The sequence below is a fragment of the Gadus macrocephalus genome, chromosome 1, assembly GCF_031168955.1.
Source record: "Gadus macrocephalus chromosome 1, ASM3116895v1".
Taxonomy (NCBI): domain Eukaryota; kingdom Metazoa; phylum Chordata; class Actinopteri; order Gadiformes; family Gadidae; genus Gadus; species Gadus macrocephalus.
This window is the reverse complement of record NC_082382.1, coordinates 19,957,409-19,976,303: the sequence shown is the minus strand read 5'-3', so window position 1 is coordinate 19,976,303 and position 18,895 is coordinate 19,957,409. Positions and strand designations below refer to the sequence as shown.

The 18,895-nt window shown below is 45.4% G+C and overlaps 1 protein-coding gene across 10 annotated transcripts in view; it reads left to right on the top strand.

Annotated features, from left to right (window-relative positions):
- The first annotated feature begins 4,753 nt into the window (after positions 1-4,753).
- LOC132457648 (solute carrier family 26 member 6) overlaps positions 4,754-18,895 on the top strand; it is a 14,941-nt gene continuing 799 nt past the window's right edge. For 2 of the 10 annotated variants that reach the window (XR_009525740.1, XR_009525743.1), the window contains exons 1-19: positions 4,754-5,359; positions 5,816-5,963; positions 6,671-6,810; positions 6,973-7,083; positions 7,597-7,772; positions 8,637-8,801; positions 9,534-9,686; positions 9,809-9,891; positions 10,139-10,286; positions 10,745-10,858; positions 11,175-11,252; positions 11,376-11,471; positions 11,862-11,968; positions 12,325-12,394; positions 12,760-12,852; positions 14,937-15,056; positions 15,941-16,090; positions 16,579-16,633; positions 18,341-18,489. Coding sequence is in view for 8 of the 10 variants with exons in the window: in XM_060051953.1 (XP_059907936.1) it covers position 5,359; positions 5,816-5,963; positions 6,671-6,810; positions 6,973-7,083; positions 7,597-7,772; positions 8,637-8,801; positions 9,534-9,686; positions 9,809-9,891; positions 10,139-10,286; positions 10,745-10,858; positions 11,175-11,252; positions 11,376-11,471; positions 11,862-11,968; positions 12,325-12,394; positions 12,760-12,852; positions 14,937-15,056; positions 15,941-16,090; positions 16,579-16,633; positions 18,341-18,489 (2,157 nt within the window). In the remaining 2 variants the exon portion in view is untranslated. Of the gene's footprint in view, positions 5,360-5,799; positions 5,964-6,670; positions 6,811-6,972; positions 7,084-7,596; positions 7,773-8,636; positions 8,802-9,533; positions 9,687-9,808; positions 9,892-10,138; positions 10,287-10,744; positions 10,859-11,174; positions 11,253-11,375; positions 11,472-11,861; positions 11,969-12,324; positions 12,395-12,759; positions 12,853-14,936; positions 15,057-15,940; positions 16,091-16,578; positions 16,634-18,340; positions 18,490-18,895 lie in introns of all 10 variants that reach the window. The other 8 variants (XM_060051983.1, XM_060051953.1, XM_060051975.1 and 5 more) reach the window with 8 other exon arrangements.

The window sequence follows — 18,895 nt, the reverse complement described above, 5'->3', positions numbered from 1 at the left end:
AAAGTGAAACTCAGTTGTGCCCTGTTTAATGAAAGGCCACTCTTTAGTCCAGGCACTGTTAAATTTGGAATTGTAAGCAGCGGCCCCTGATTTTGCCATTTTCTTCTGCTTGACTGTTGGCTATGTGCTTGTATCTTCCTCCTCCTCCACCACATCCTCCTCCTCCTCCTCCTCCACCAGCACCTCATCATCCAACACCACCACTTCTTCATTGTCTTTCTCCACTCTTTCTTCTATCTAAAAAGGTAGGCTGTCTTAAAAAAACCTGCAGCCTTATAATGACATTTTAGCCTAATCATGACATCTCCATTAAAATTACATGTAAACCTAGATTTTCCTGTGCTAACATTGGTAAGACAAGTTCATATTTTGAGTTGTGGTGAGGTATCAGGTGGAGGGCACACTGTCCATCTTTTAATGAAAAGGTAGGCTAGGCTAGTGTAACATTTTTATTTTTGCTAACAAACAACTGAACATAAATCATTATATGACTAGCTTACCTGCTGAAGCTCTGCTTGATCCTTCTCTCCATGTCCATGATCCGTTTTTCTTTTGAAATATTTCAGCAAGCTCATCTAACGAAAACGTCATTGCACATGAGCCTTTTATTTAGCAATTACCTAGCCCTCATAACACACGTGAGAAAACGTTTGCAATTAGTTGAAGTCTTTACTGTCTCAGCACACAATTAGACTGATTAAACAAGGCTACGTCTGTAGTGACAAAGTACACTATTGTACAATTATTTATTAATTGTCATCCAAACTTTCAAACGCGCATCAGTGGGCTCCGACTCCGAACCTATACGCTCTGAACTCTCTCTGACCTTTTCAAAACGCGTGACATTTCTTCAGTGTGCGTGACAGCGTGAGATTGACAGTCGGCAACTCTGCCCCCCTTGCGCAATGGTCAAAACCATGCGCATTAAATGATAAGCAAATCTAAGAACGCCGTTGGTGCAACCAACGTCGAAAAGTCTATCCAAAACCATAAGCAAACTAAAACCAATCTTTTGGGAAGGGAAATCGAAACCAGTATGTCCAAAACCAAAGCCCAATATGGGTGGGTTTACCATCAGCCGCCTGAAACCACGCTGTTTCCAAAGTCATGCACTAAAACCGAAAAACGTACATGCGTTAGTGGGCTTCTATACCACAAAGGTAAAATTAAATAAAATAAAACGCGACATGCCCCGTTCCAAGACCACCTCTGCTGCCAGAGCTGACATATCTGACCCCCGTTCCCCCTCGACCTTTCATCAGCCGGCTTTTCCTATGATGGTTGCAGTTCGTCACTTCATGATCAAGTGAGCCAGTGCTCACAGTGACTCTGCCAAGTAATCGTGACTGTGCCTGTTTTAGGTTGTCCTGGGCTTCAAGGTGGGATCTTACCCGTCGTTGGCTAACCAGCCTTCCATACTGGCTTATTGCAGGATGCCATTCCTGGGATAAAATCAATCCCCACCCATATAGTGGTATAGATTGCAAGGTGGAGGGATGGAGACAGAGTCTTCAGCCACATCTGCCCTATGCAGCCAAGTGTGTGCGTAATGGATACACATCAGGGCGACTATAAAACAAAAGGTAATTTATCAGAGTTAAAATTATTAAAATGTTGCAGCAGCAGTAGTGGCATTTGAAAGGTAAACCCACTACTTCCGAATCCAAATTGAGAACATAGCATGTAGGACCCCTTCCCAGCAGATGTGGCGTCAATCCACCTACTGTCCTTAACTAGGGAGATGTGAAAGAAAACAAAAATCACAATATTAAAACTTGCATTTTCAATATTGGGCGACCCACTTCTGTTTTAACCGTTACTCAAAATCACAATTTCCTTCATAATCCTACCCGATTGCCCTACACTATCTATCTATCTAAATTGGACGACGTAATTTAACCTTTTATTCTACCTATTGCTTGCATTTAGTGTTTTACACATTTTGATTCACTACTATACCCAACCCTAACCCTCCAACGTTGTCCTCATCTAGTTTATTCAACAGTGAATTGGTAAATTGTTTCCATTTACTAATTAACCATATTGTTTTATCTGAAGTATGCTTTCAGTATCCCCTTGTATATTCCATCATTCTGACTAGGCATAATTTACCATAGCCTACTGTGTTATTGAAAACGTTTTCGTTGTGTTATAGGGACGCTGTCTCTTTAAAATCACGTCACTTGTGCGTTGATATGCCGGTGGGTGCGATTTTTGAATTTAATGGTTTTTATATGACAAAATGAACGACCTGCCTTTGCTTGTCGAGGTGAGAAATTGTCTCTTACTTCATTTTATCGCAATTTTTATAGTCTATACAGAACGTCTTACCTGGGAGAGTTTGTTGACGGCGGAGCTGTTATGTTTAAAAACATAACATCTTACCTGGGGCCTGTACTACGAAGCTCGATTAGAGGGTTAGCGAGGTATGTTGAGCTGAGAGCCTGGGTTAGCTGTACCACGAAAGTCGATCTCTTTAAGCGTCGCTGTATCACCATAGTGACTTGCTCGCAACCAAACCTGGTCGGGAGCAGCTTTTCGGCTGTTTTAATATCCATCCGTCACGGAGGTCCGAGGACGTTGCCTAGCGACACACACAAACACGCCCCTTTTCTTCGGACGGCGAACTCGCCATCTCGGTTGAACTCAGTGGTGACCGAGCAAAATTCCGAGACAGAATTCAAGATGGCTGCGCCCATTGTGACTTGAAGTATGAACTGTTTTCATTGTGCTTGGACCACTTTGGTGGTTTAAATGGTAATTTCAATCACTCGTATTAATGCAATACCTTACTGCCTCCGTATCTCTATGTACACAAATATATTGCATTTGTGTACAGCACTTTGGTCAACTACTGTGGTTTTAAATGTGCTATATAAATAGGCTTGACTTGATTTGACTATGGCCTATAGCCTACTTATTTTGGAGCGCCTGGTCCTCTGCCAATGCTACCGCGACAACAGCTTTCCGGGTGGCGTCCATGTTTTCCTCCAAAGACCGAGCGAAATAATAAAATGCTTGAAGTGTGGGCGTGGCGTCAGATCCGAGATCCGAGTCGGTTCGCAGAGAATACTCGAACGCAGCAAACGTCCTCGGACCTCCGAGACGGATGGATATTAAAACGCAGCATCAGTCCTGTGTGTTCAAAGTTTGCTACGTCACAGCTGTTTCGAAAAGTGTGTTTCCATCTCCCATTTTGCGAATTTACTCTCTTTCGCATTTCTCAAAAACCACCTCAAGCGAGCGGATAAACCTTTTTGCGAATTAGAGGATTTTTATGAGAATTTTGGTGTTTCCATCACCGTTTACTGATTCGATACTTCAAACTTCGCATAAAATTAGGGGGATGGAAACACACCTAGTTAGACGTGTAAATCGATTCAATCATATGCCGGAAAATGCCAAACAACAAAGCTTTATTCCAACAAATTCCTTTCACTAGAAGTTTAATTTAGAATAAGGATAATCAGATGAGTGTCTTCTCAAAGATTTCAGTCATCAGTTTGCCAGTGCAGGTGTTTCCTGAGGTATGAGACTCACCTGGGATGACAATGATGCCGCTGTTGAACGAGGGATGAGAGGAGTTGCAGGTTTGTGAGTCGAGATGGAGAGCACCTCTGCTATTTATCATCCCCAGAAAAGGAAATGGCCCTCACCAAAAACCAGTTTTGTCACATTCTACATTTACTCCACAGGTCTTGATGCAGTTCATTCTGTATGAATAAACTGCAAGGGTCATCTAAGTAGTAAAAATAAGGTATACATAGTATTGATGATAAATAAAACATAAAACTTAAGTAGCGAAATATCCAAAGGAGATTTGATCATTCGTAATTGGATAATATATTGATAAAATATTAAATGTAAAAGTATCAAAAATAAATCTTACTTCAAACAATATAGTGATCTCCATTCTGTCAGATTCACCAGTCCTCTGACTTTAATATAAAGACATTCATAATCTTTCTATTCACTGATTGTCAAACAGAATAATTATAATATGGACCAGGGCCACGTCCTCTCACAGGCACGATGAACCGTTTACAACTGTTACAGTTTACAACTGTAAGAGGTCATGTCATCTAATGAAAAAAAACACTAATATTTTACAGAACACATTGACTCATTATTTGTTAATAGTTGGCACATATATTTTAATCCGAAGTGTGTGTTTAAGGGAAGAATTTAAAGTCTGTCCCCTCTTTTAATGGCCTTGTGTTTGTCCCAAATGGCTGTAAACATGTCCTCAACAGACGATACGAACCCGGACTGCCCAAAGACCAGGCTAATCTAATCAAGCTAAGATAAGAGAACCACAATTCTTCATGTATGGCCTGTCTGTCTGACGGCCTGTCTTCTTGGCCTGCCTGCCTGTCTGTCTGTCTGTTTGTCTGTCCGTCTGTCCGTCTGTCCGTCCGTCCGTCCGTCCGTCCGTCCGTCCGTCCGTCCGTCCGTCCGTCCGTCCGTCCGTCCGTCCGTCCGTCCGTCCGTCCGTCCGTCCGTCCGTCCGTCCGTCCGTCCGTCCGTCCGTCCGTCCGTCCGTCCGTCCGTCTGCCCGTCTTTGTCTATGATTGTGCAACATCTTTAACTCCACCCATGGCATCTAATTTTTCATAAATCAGTTCAGTCAACATTCCACAGCCAACAATAAGTACTGCAGTACTCCAATACTGCAAGAGAAGGCCACACCAGTACCCCTCTTCAAGGACAGCCCAGTCCGTCGTCTCTCTGTGACTCAGGGAGCAGTTGTATGTAACTGACGATTCCCAGTGAACCTTGAGCTCAGTGCTGTCCTTTACCCCCATCCCATATCTAAGTTCTTTCCCCGTTGGAGTGAACACGCTATTAGACTCAGATCCACTGACCGGTGCGGAGAACGGACTGCCGTGAAGACCACAGAGGGCCAGCCACCCATCTGGTCTCTGCTGGAGACTGTTTTTGATTGTCTGCTGTATTTGATCTGGTAAGAGAAACAACATAAATCTGCTACCTGATGCTGGAGTTACCCTGTCTGGGAGTAAATAGTCTCCCAACTCTGCTGGAGGTGCGAGATGTAATATTACTGCAGTATTCTGTGTTCGTTAAGTGACCCTCAGACCGGCTCGGAGAAAAGCCGGCTATCTCTGTTATCTTGGCCTGATGCGAGGCTCAGAGATACCTGGTTTGAAGATACTACTCAGGGTTGTAAACGTTGAGGAGCCAAGGACAGTCCTCTGGTGGCTTCAGCCTCCTGGCACTAAGGATCCCATTCTGCCCTCGGTGTCCCTCGATCCTCATGGTTTCTGGAACAGACCGACCGACCTGTCTTCCACTTCAGCCCGCACAGCAGAAGGGGTTCTCTAGTACAGTGAGCAGGTGAGTTTACTGCCTGTACCGGCATTTACAACTAATCAAATCAAAAAAATACATATGTAATTTTGTTTTATATCTTTGAACATTAGCAGTTATGAGGATATGATGTAGGATGGAAATGTGGCAGTTGTCATCCGATGACCAAACCTACCTTACCAGACGACAAACATACCTAATTGAGCAAGAGTTGTTTGTTCCTTTAGTGTTTGTAAAGAGGAAAACCTGATAATAAAAAACCTGGAAATAAAACCCACTTCTTGTTCCAAGGAAAATTGCAAATCAAGCAGCTTTTGTATTGTCATTGTTGTTGCTGCGAATACGCTGGCGTGTTAAGGATAAGGTTAACGCTTATTCTTAACAATAAACGACAAGACACGTCTAGCTCTGTGGAGGTCACCTACCTCTGGATGTTGTCCATACTAAATATGTGGGGGTTTGGAAAACAAGGTGCTGTCCAGGGCAGTGTACCCACCGCCGCCAGCCATGACGGAGAGGAGGAGCGTGGGCTACAGCGTCCACAGAGAGGTCCTGGATGAAGGAGCCGTGGAGGAGATGGCAGAGAAGAGCGAGGCAAAGAGGACGCTTTCCGTCAAGGTCAAAGAGTCGTTGAGGTAAAAAAAAAAGAAAAGTAGAGGAACACGACGTGTTAGGAACAATAGATATCAACGTTTCTATGCCGTGACTCACTCGTGGGGGTACATTTGGCCAAGGATACCAACTTTTATATCATCCCGTAAAAATAAGCAATGCATGAATACATTTAATTCAGATTAATTTATTATGTGCTGGAAACCTTTTTTTTTTTGCTTAAACTAGCCGACGCATGTTAGATGTGTCACCAGATGTGTCCCCAGATGCAGATATAATGTAGACACATTACTTCTTGATCACTTCTTTTAAGGTGTATTATACAGTACATCAAACCAGATTCCGCCCAAGAGCCGGGGGCCCACCCTACCCCTTCCGAGTCCAGTCACATGACTCTGTCTGCTTGCTAGAGGACGTTTTTTGAGTAGCATCCAGCTGCAGCCCCGGAGCCGGGGCCTGGGGCGTGGCAGAGGGACCTGGGGTGTGGCAGAGGGGCCTGTGGTGTGGCACCAGGGCCTGGGGTGTGGCAGAGGGGCCTGGGGTGTGGCAGAGGGGCCTGTGGTGTGGCACCAGGGCCTGGGGTGTGGCAGAGGGGCCTGGGGTGTGGCAGAGGGGCCTGTGGTGTGGCAGAGGGGCCTGGGGTGTGGCAGATGCCCCAATTAGTGTACTGAACGAGTGAGGGCCCCTTTCATGTTTTTCTGGATGTGGATTATGCTGCACGTCCTCCTAGGTGTTCCGGCCCCAGGATGAAAAGTCTCATCCTGGGATTCCTGCCTATCCTCTCCTGGCTTCCTCGATACCCGGTCAGGGACAACGCAGTGGGAGACCTGGTGTCTGGGATCAGTGTGGGCATCATGCAGCTTCCTCAGGGTGAGGAGTAACGGTATTCCAATAATCCACACCCGGTCCATGGGATTAGGGTGCGTAGGGAGGACTTCGGATATGGTTTGGTATTATCTTACATGTTTCGGATATTGCTTTGTCTGCTTTGTGTGTGTGTGTGTGTGTGTGTGTGTGTGTGTGTGTGTGTAGGTATGGCCTACGCCCTGCTGGCCGCTGTTCCTCCTGTCTATGGACTCTACTCATCTTTCTACCCAGTCCTCGTCTACTTCCTGTTCGGGACCTCCAAGCACATCTCCGTCGGTCTGCACACAACGTCTTATCTACAAATAACTATTATCAATACGATTAACAACGTTTTTATTATATTATATCCGTTATCAATGATATAATGCTAGGGTGTGCCATAGTAAACTATTGGCATCAATAACAGGTAGGGTAAAGAGTAGAACAGGGTGTGTGTGTGTGTGTGTGGCTGTGTGTGTGTGAGACACCAGTTTAATGGACTGTGATCAAGGGAGTTTCCCTTCATTTACAAAGACGGCTGGGATGGAGAAAGAGATGCAAAAATAACAGATTGATGATTTATCTATTGATCGACGGAATGATTTGACCGATCATCTGACCGATAGCTTGACCAACTGCCCGATCAATCAATCCATTGACAGATAGCTTGGCGGATATATGACGGCCAATCGGTCAGTCGGCTATTGATTAATTTATGCAATCACCAAAATCTAACAACCAATCGAATCACAGATCATTCGACCGATGTATTGACTCCTACCCTACGGCTTCACCCCCCCCCCCCCCCAGGTACGTACGCGGTGATGAGCGTGATGATCGGCGGCGTGACGGAGCGCCTGGCGCCCGACGCCGACTTCCTGTCGTGGGACAACGTGTCCAACACCAGCGTGGTGGACCTGCTGTCCCGGGACGCCGAGAGGGTCCGGGTGGCGGCCGCCGTCACCTTCATGTCCGGCCTGTTCCAGGTACGAGCGGTGGGGGGGTCCACCCCGCTCCCACTGGGGCCCACCCCACCGGGGGCCCGCCCTACCCCTTTCGAGTCCAGTCACATGACTCCGTCTGCTTGCTAGAGGACGTTTTTTGAGTAGCATCCAGCTGCAGCCCCGGAGCCAGGCCTGGGGTGTGGCAGAGGGGCCTGGGGTGTGGCACCTGTAACGTTTTGCATCACAGTCGGCCCCAAGCTGCCCCAGTCGAGTTTTGCAAAGTACATTTTTCCTTTTACAATTTAAATAAAATGATTAATTAATAATAATAATCAATCTCATAAAATATATATATTTTATATATATGTTTATCTAACAGCCAATATCTAGGGGCCGACTGTGACACGAAACGCCGAAAGAATACATAAAAACTGACCTGCCACGCCCCAGGCCCCTCTGCCACGCCCCAGGCCCCGGTGCCACGCCCCAGGCCCCGGTGCCACACCACAGGCCCCGGTGCCACACCCCAGGCCCCTCTGCCATGCCCCAGGCCCCGGGTCCAGGCCTGCAGGTGGATGCTATTGCTTTCCTCTGAGGAAACGGCTGTTTTTTTTTTTTATCAATGTATGGCTGCAAGTTTAAAGGTTGTTGTTTCCTACATGTGTAAAATGAATGAGCCAAGAACCTTTCAGGTTGTGCTGCTCATTATGTAGTTCTACGAGTGTTTCTTATCCGATTCTGAGAATGCAGGCTCAACCAAGCCACACGTTCCTTAAGATGTTATTTTATCTCTTCACAACCATAGTTGCATAACCCATACAGGTCGGTCCAGTCTTTCGATGAAGCAACATGCCTAAAGGTCAAAGGTCATTGTGTGTGTACGTGATTGAATGCATGCGTGTGCAGATCCTGCTGGGCTTGGTCCACTTTGGTTTTGTGGTGACCTACCTGTCGGAGCCGCTGGTCCGTGGCTACACCACCGCTGCTGCCATCCACGTGGTGGTGTCCCAGCTCAAGTACACCTTCGGCATCTCACCCGCCAGGTTCAGCGGACCATTCTCCCTCATATACGTAAGTATCGACTAAGTCATGACTTAGCTTAATTTATAGACTGTATGTACTACAAAGACCATGAGTTAGCTTCACTTATATAGACTGCATGTACCACATAGACCCCATGAGTTGGCTTCATTCATAAACTGTTTGCACCACAAAGACCATGAGTAAGCTTCATTTATAGACTGCACACATATAGGCCTAGAGACCATGAGTTAGCTTCATTTACAGACTCTATGCCGTAAGAATACTCGTGTTTTCACTGAGCCAGCGTGAATGATGACTGAAATAATTCACTATCTTGCTCGAGGAATAATTACTCATACATTAGCTTACACTAATGATTCAATGCAGTTTGAAATTTGTTTGAAATACCGAACCTCATCACTCGAATAACTCGATGAGGTAGTATTGGATGTCATGACACAGCTTCTTGGCACACACTGCCCACCGTAGTTTTAGATGGGAGTAATTTTTACACAGTGTCCCTTTAACACACTCGCTCAAGCACAGATCAAACTAAATGGCGCCCTCTGTTGGTCAGAGGAGATTTGCCAGCCTGTCTTTGAAATTTGCTCTGGTATTGAAATATATTGGTTGGAGGGTGGAATGAGTGAAGTAAAACTCCCTGCCACTTTAAACTCTTTCAATAAATGTAACATATTGACTGCTCATCCGTGTAATCAAATGTTACATTTATATTAAATCAAAAAGGCACTTTTACTATTTCTCTCTCTCTCTCTCCAGACGGTGCTGGAGGTGTGTTACCTGCTTCCACAGACCAACGTGGGGGCCCTGGTGGTCAGCATTGTTGCCATTGTCGGCCTCATCCTGGTCAAGGAGCTCAACAACTACCTGGGCAAGAAGCTTCCCGTGCCCATACCTGTGGAGCTGATCGCAGTGAGGGCACACACACACACACGCAAATGTAGATGTGCTCACATCTACTTTTGCACATAAATACATGCACACAAACACAAACATATGCACACATGCTAACGATGTCTGTTTCTTCAATCTAGATTGTTGTTGCCACGTTGATCTCCTGGCAGGTAAACTTGGAGGACAAGTATGGAGTAGATGTAGTGGGATTGATCCCTTCAGGGTGAGAACACACATACCGGCATGCACACACACACACACACACACACACACACACACACACACACACACACACACACACACACACACACACACACACACACACACACACACACACACACACACACACAACCAAAGCACAAAGAAAAGGAGACACATACACATGCTTCAATGCATGCCTACTAAACTCACTCTCTCTCTCTCTCTCTCTCTCTCTCTCTCTCTCTCTCCCCCTCCCCCTCCAACGCCAGTCTCCAGCCCCCAGTCCTCCCAACAGCCTCTCTGTTCGGTCAGGTGATCGGCGACGCCTTCGCTCTGTCCGTGGTCGGCTACGGTATCGCCATCTCACTCGGACGCATCTTTGCTCTCAAATACGGCTACAAGGTGGACGCCAACCAGGTACAAAGACCGCGCATCCTGACCTGCTGGCTGCGCTGTCGTAACTTCCTGTATGTATGCCCCACATATCTGGAGCCCCCTCACCGAGTCTCCCAAAGGTCTGACCCAATGCTTTATACTTTTAAGTACATTTCTAAAAGTTTCCATAGCTTTTATAAAGAAAAAAATAAATCTGCGCCCTATTATTTATTCATTTTTATTTTTTTATTCTATCATCTTATATTTAACAGGTTTTTGTATTGTAATGTTTTTTTGTCTGATTGTATAGTGTTTTGAATGAAAAATTATCTATAAGAGGAAGATATTGCTACCATTATTATTTTTTATTGTCTTAACTTTTTAACTGTCTTGTGACCTGCCGATGTCGTTCACTATGAACAGCCTTTGTGTGTGAAGGGTGCTATAAAAAATAAACATGCCCCCTTTTGAAACCCCCATTGGGTTTGTTCCTCATTAAGGAACTGATAGCTCTGGGTCTGAGCAATTCTGTGGGAGGGATTTTCCAATGTTTCGCCATCAGCTGCTCCATGTCTCGCACCATGGTCCAGGAGAGCACAGGTGGAAAGACACAGGTGGGTAGTACTTGTACAGGTAAACAACTTGTTAATCCATCATTTCTATATGTATATATTTAGAGAGAAATGATCCTGAACAGATCTATAGTTTATATCTTATAACATTGCTTTGTTCAATGCTGGATTCTGATTGTTCAATCTTGGTCAATCAGCAGCCTGTTATTTCTAGTTACCAGATTGCTGCCATGTGGTCTGTTGAACAGATCAGAGTTGAGAGTTGAAGCACAACTTCTCTCTCTCTCTCTCTCTCTCTCTCTCTCTCTCTCTCTCTCTCTCTCTCTCTCTCTCTCTCTCCTCTCTCTCCGTGCACTAGGTGGCTGGGGCTCTATCAGCAGTCGTGATTCTGTTCATCACTTTGTGGATTGGAACTCTCTTTGAAGACCTCCCTAAGGTGCTGTGTGGTGTGTGTGTGTGTGTGTGTGTGTGTGTGCGTGTTTTTGAGTGTGTACGTGTTTTCATGCATGTGTGTGTGCATGCATGCATATCTTGAATTTGTGCATGCGTGTGTTTACAGGCGGTTTTGGCGGCCATCATCTACGTGAACCTACAAGGGATGATGAAGCAGTTCAAGGACATCCCAGCTCTGTGGAGGACCAGCCGTGTAGACATGGTGAGTGGGGGGGGGGGGGGGGGGCAGCAGGGGGCGCACATGGCTGGAAGGTAGAACGTGCACAAAGTGCACTGCAGGCGTGTGCACGGACAGAGGGGGAGCAAGGATAGAGGGTTGGTACACTAGATAGTGAGCAAGGACAGTTATTGAGTGTACTAGAAAGCTGTCAGGATGGCATGTCGAGTGGGCTAGGAAGTGAACAAGCGGACGTGAGTAGTGTACTAGAAGGTGACAAGGAGGCGTGTGAAGGGGACTAGAATGGTACAAAACAAAATTCATGATCCATAATTTATGATTCTATCTCTCTCTCTCTCTCTCTCTCTCTCTCTCTCTCTCTCTCTCTCTCCCCTCCCTCCCTCCCTCCCTCCCTCCCTCCCTCCCTCCCTCCAGTGTGTGTGGGTGGCTACCTTCATCCTGACTGTGTTGTTTAACCCCGACCTGGGCCTGGCCGCCTCCATCGCCTTCTCTCTGCTCACCGTCATCTTTAGGACCCAGCTGTGAGACACACAACCACCGATCCATTCCCACACACACACAGACACACACACACACACACCGATCCATTCACACGTACACACACACACACACACACACACACACACACACACACACACACACACACACACACACACACACACACACACACACACACACACACACACACACACACACACACAGTCCATAAATGAGTTCACTTCGTTAGCTTTGTTAGGCTGACTCTTATTTGTGTGTGTGTGTGTGTGTGTGTGTGTGTGTGTGTGTGTGTGTGTGTGTGTGTGTGTGTGTGTGTGTGTGTGTGTGTGTGTGTGTGTGTGTGTGTGTGTGTGTGTGTGTGTGTGTGTGTGTGTGTTAGACCAAGCTACTCTCTCCTAGGTCGGGTAGGAGATACTGACCTCTACAGGCCAGTGGAGGAGTATAACCAGGTACAGCAGCGGCGCTGCACAGACACAATCAGCACACTCAACTGTAGAGCCTATAGCCTATACACAGAGGCCGGTAGGCAGGCTGCTGTAGAACAGGAGAGTTACACTACATGTGTTGCTAGCTACATCTTCATAGAGAACAAAAGTGTAAAACCCTACAGCCCACAAGGTTGTTCAAGGTCTTACTGAACATTAAGTTGGAGGTTGAGTTTCAGAATTTAATTAAATGATTTATCATCAATTACTTCTTGAGTGATGATAGCTTGATTGATCGACAGTTGAAATAGGTGCCAGGTGTGATTGGATTGAGTCGTTGATGAACTGATTGATCGATGCATGTTATTGGTGGATGTTTTGATTGACAGGTGAAACAGGTTCCAGGCGTGGTGATTTTCCGCTCCTCTGCTACTCTTTATTTTGCCAATGCTGAGATGTACCAAGACGCTCTCGCAGAAAAGGTACACACACACACACACACACACACACACACACACACACACACACACACACACACACACACACACACACACACACACACACACACACACAAAGGCAGACATACACACACACTCAAATGCAGACAGACAGATACATACACACACAAATGCACCAATACCCACCACACACACACACACACATATATAGAGACAAGCACGCAAACATACAGATACAAAAGCACAGGACTCACATACACCACAGAACAATAATTGTATGCAGAAAATTTAAGTATATATTCCGATAGGCTCACATCCATGCATGGACACATACATCTACATCCTCCGAGCTGTTGGAGATATTTCCTGAGACCCTTTGACACACTAATTACCGTCCAATTGGTCTTGACATTTCACCATCTCAGACAGGCTGAGCACAGAGGAGAACATTGTCTGAGTGTCATCCTCTTTCCTCCTTCCTCTTCCTCGATGCTTTTGTGGAGCGACGAAGGGAGGGACAGCGGGAGAAGGTTTTCGGAGAGTTTACAGAATGGTTCATTCATTGGCAACACAGTTTTTTTTCAACTGTAAATTATTAAAAACCTGTTGTACGCAAGTCACTATGTCGGGCTGCCGCAAGGCTACAGAGCAGAACGATAGCTTGCTATCTGGGTCGAAAAACAACTTCACAAGCTGTTTGGATTTATTCAACTGGTTAACGTATATCCTTATAATTCCTTAATACCTTAAAATTGTAACAAATGTTTCCGAACCTGATCTTCCCTTAATACAGGAAAGTAAGCGTAGCACAGAGAATAGTTTCACTTGATCATACCTTAACCATACCCTATCAGACAGAAAACACAGTAGTCAATTCGGACTATTCTGTTTTTCCCCAAGTGTGTATATATATATATTAGGGCTGTCAAGCGATTAAAATATTTAATCGCGATTAATCGCATTATTGTCATAGTTAACTCGCGATTAATCGCAAATCTTTTTTCTATGCTAAATATCCCTTGATTTCTTTGTCCCATTAATTGTTCTAATTGTAATGCTCTTATCAACATGGAGAAATGCATCGGCTTGCCTTGTGCAAATGTTTTTTTATTGATAACAACATTGGCTTATACTGATCAAAACAGGAAGATACAAAAAAATGCCTATAGTGCAATCAAACGATGAACATACAAACATACTGCCTTGAACATAGCAGTCAGGCTACTGCTTCTTTGTTTTGAGCCAAATAAAAAAATAAAATAAAAAATAACACCGTTAAAATTGGATTGCATTAACGCCGTTAATAACGCGTTTAACTGACAGCCCTAATATATATATATATATATATATATATATGCATATGATTTAATATACATAATATGTAAGCAGTAAGACGTGCCTCAGCTCTATTGTGTTGCGATGGTCACAATACAAACGCTGTTCTACGGCTGAACCGCAAAAGACTCAAGACTCACCTAGAGCTCACCTAGACTCATATACCCGGGGTGGCTATGCAGAGAGGTCTTAGGAGGGGAGAGTCCCTCCCCTCCTACTTGTTGTATGTTGTACATCCTGGCACTTAATGTACACACTTAATGCATGTCGTATTTAGTTATAGTACTTAGTTATGTAGCGTCTTATCATAGCTATCTATGTTGAATACGGGGAATGGGTTAACCTAGCGATTGTTGGTGCTTTGCACTTTGTTCTACTCTAACATCCTTACTCTACCGACAGTGATATATTGTTTCACTTTCTTATGACAAATGTACTTATTGTAAGTGGTTTTAGATAAAAGCGTCTGCTAAATGCCCTAAATGTAAATGAAAGGGACCGCCTGCAGCGGGTCAGGACGGGGTGGACCCCCTGCAGCGGGTCAGGACGGGGTGGACCCCCTGCAGCGGGTCAGGACGGGGTGGACCCCCTGCAGCGGGTCAGGACGGGGTGGACCCCCTGCAGCGGGTCAGGACGGGGTGGACCCCCTGCAGCGGGTCAGGACGGGGTGGACCCCCTGCAGCGGGTCAGGACGGGGTGGACCCCCTGCAGCGGGTCAGGACGGGGTGGACCCCCTGCAGGTTTCTGTGGCCCTGACTCTGCTCTCCTTCCAGACGGGCCTGGACATCACCAGCATCCTGTCGGCCAAGAAGAAGCTGGAGGCCAAGAGGAAGAGACAAGAGAAGAAGGAGGCCAAGAGGGCCAGGAAGGATGCTAAGAAGGGCCGGGAGTTGGTAATGACATGACTACCTACCTGTTATACACACTGGGCAGGAGTACTACTGACCTGTTATACACACTGGGCAGGAGTACTACTGACCTGTTATACACACTGGGCATGAGTACTACTGACCTGTTATACACACTGGGCAGGAGTACTACTGACCTGTAATACACACTGGGCAGGAGTACTACTGACCTGTTATACACACTGGGCATGAGTACTACTGACCTGTTATACACACAGGGCATGAGTACTACTGACCTGTTATACACACTGGGCATGAGTACTACTGACCTGTTATACACACAGGGCATGAGTACTACTGACCTGTAATACACACTGGGCAGGAGTACTACTGACCTGTTATACACACTGGGCAGGAGTACTACTGACCTGTTATACACACTGGGCATGAGTACTACTGACCTGTTATACACACAGGGCATGAGTACTACTGACCTGTTATACACACTGGGCAGGAGTACTACTGACCTGTTATACACACAGGGCATGAGTACTACTGACCTGTTATACACAGAGCAGGATTACTACTGACCTGTTATGTTGTTGGCGGTTGATGTGAGAGAGAGTTGTAGTACTGCAAAATCCTTAATACGATTTTAACAAAACAATGACCAAACACCATTACTACTAATAGCAGTCATTGTGATGTGACGTCACGATGTACAAGCCTTATAGACCCTTAACAGAGCTGCAAAGGACGGGACATCACAGCTGTAGCTTATTCAATTAATGATGGTTATGTAGCTATGCCAATACCCGTAATTAGCGTCATGAGATACACCTGTGTTCGCCACTACCATTCCACCTCTGTGATAACTGTGGCCTATGAATGGTTATTTACTCTGTACTGTGATGCCTCTTCCTGTCCAGCAGGGGGAGTCGGAGTTAGAGAATCAAAAGGAGATCGCCGTTATTAAGATGAGAGAGGACCTGCGAGACCCGTCCCTCCCTCGAGCCGTCATCCTGGACCTCAGCCCTGTCAACTTCCTGGACACCGTGGGCGTCAAAACAATACGCAACGTGAGGGTCGACACTAGTTGGACGACACTACTAGACAATCACGACCACTAATACTTCAAATCCAGGATAATTTTCTATTCTGTTTTATTATTGACCATTTTATTTTCCCATCCATTACATTGTGACTAATATATAACTTAGATTATGTTATTTCACATAATGTTTTTCATTCATTTTTAGTATTGTTATTTTTGCCCATAAATGGGATAGCCTGTCTACCATGTTAAGAAAATGGAAATGGAAAAATACTATTTTACTATCTCTTTGACTTCTTGTCCCTACTACGACTCTTCCCTTATCTGCCTGTCTCTCATCTCTACAGGCTATTCACAGCTGCTGCCATTTAATATCATTAAGTACCATCATGAACCAGTCCAGGCCTCTAATTAAACTAATTCTGTGTGTGTGTGTGTGTGTGTGTGTGTGTGTGTGTGTGTGTGTGTGTGTGTGTGTGTGTGTGTGCGTGTGCGTGTGCGTGTGTGTTTTAGATACGGAGGGATTACGGGGACATCGGCATTGATGTTCTTCTAACAGGCTGCCAGAGTAAGTTATCTCCATCTCACTTAAATGAAAAACTCAGAGTCCAACTTGGAGTTCCCACAAAGCAAAGTTCCTATCATTCTAGATCTGTTAACACACCGATCATGGAAAAAGGTCAAGAGGAGGTCAAGAAATCTTTGAGTTCATCGTTTGTGTCAAATTAAGAGTGACAGGGTTAAGGATTTGGCTCATACAGTGGTGATGAGCGGTACTACAATGCAGTCAGTCAATATTATAGTAAAGCGCGTCATTTCTACTCGACTTTGTTTAAAAAACATCGCCATTACGTTAATAAGAACCACATTTCAAAGATCCCTCACACACTGTAAAGCATATTTACGTTCTAGCAGTGGTTGTGCATGCCTGATTTGAATCATTGGCTGTCTATTTAGCTGTCAATTTGTGATTCTGCCGCATCTGTATGAACCAATATGGGACGTTTTTTTCAGAAGTGGCTCCGAATTCCATGAAAACTTCCTCAGACACAAATCTTTAAACACTCCATCTGAGAAGACAACATGGGAATTTGGCATTTTTAAATCACTATACCCAATACCTTTTTATGTAACTGGCTTCAAACTATACCTCAGAAAGTACTAAAAGGTTTTTCAGTGATGCTTGAAAAACGGTTTAGCGGGGGCTATGTCGTAAGCTTCACAGGATGTGTTGTTTACTGGCTGCTGCTATCTCTTTAGCTCCAGACAATGTGCGTGGAGTTAATGAGGCTCAGTGTGTGCGTGTGTGTGTGTGCGTGTGCGTTTGTGTGTTTGTGTGTGTGTGTGTGTCTGGGAAGGAAGTGGTGTGTGCATACCAGCAGTGGGGTTATAATGAATGTGTTGGATGTTTATGTGGCTGTCAATTGTTACAAGCTTCAATTAAGATAATTCTCTACCTCCTCCTCCCTTTTTGCGGTTTCCTTGGTCTCCCGCTCTGTCTCTCTCTCTATCTGTCTTTCTCCCTCTCTCTCTCTAGGTGTGTGTGTGTGTATGTTTGTGTGTGTCTGTCTCACAAACCCATACCCACACACCCACTTTCACACCCACACTTAAATGCGCACACCACACACACACAGTACAAATCAACAGTGGTGGTGTTTCCTTATTAACAATGGCAAATAATTTATTTTGCTCTCCCATTAGTTTTTCTTGGATTTTTCTCCTCCTGACATGACCATATACTTGTTACCTCCGGGATTAATAAAGTACCCTCATCGTCTATCTGTCTATCTCACCGTCTAACCCCTACCTGCTCCTAATGACCTGTCTCCATATTCACCGTCTAACCCCTACCTGCTCCTAATGACCCGTCTCCGTATTCACCGTCTAACCCCTACCTGCTCCTTAATGACCTGTCTCTGGATTCACTGTCTAACCCCTATCTGCTCCTTAATGATCTCTCTGATTTCACAGTCCAACTGCTACATGTTCCTTCACCCCTTTAACATTTTACTGTCCAACCCCTACCTGCTCATATCCCTTCCCCAGACACACCCACACCCACACCCACACCCACACCCACACACACACACACACACACACACACACACACACACACACACACACACACACACACACTATGCAAATTTAATTTGGATATGTGCCCTATAAACACAATTCATTCTGATCATTATTATTATTCATAGTGAAGCGTAACCAATAGTGGTTACGCCATAGGAGGCATGATTAAGGCGTGACACTTGCTTCCCCCCAGCTGGTGTGGTGGAGAGCCTGCAGAGTGGAGGGTTCTTCAGTGGTCAGGTGACCAAGGCTTGTCTCTTCTCCACCAATCATGACGCCGTACTCCACTGTCTGTCCGAGCGGACGGACGGTAGTCACACAGACAGCGAGAGCGAAGAAGAGGTGACCCACACCCACACAGTCGCGCATGCACGCACGCACACACACACACACACACACACACACACACACACACACACACACACACACACACACACACACACACACACACACACACACACACACATGCATGCACGTCACACATGCATGTGTGCACATGCCTGCGTTTGTGTGACATTTCCGCCTGTTGTATTTAAAGTTACGCCGACCGGTGTTATGTTCAAGGTTGTTATGTTCAACACTGAGGTTCCCAGAGTGAACCTGGGAATCTGCCATTAAACTCAGCCTACACATCCGAGTTAGACTAGTACAGATGGTATGGAGATCTTAAAGTAGCATTGATTTAAAGAGACGTAAAGACATAAACACACACACACACACACACACACACACACACACACACACACAC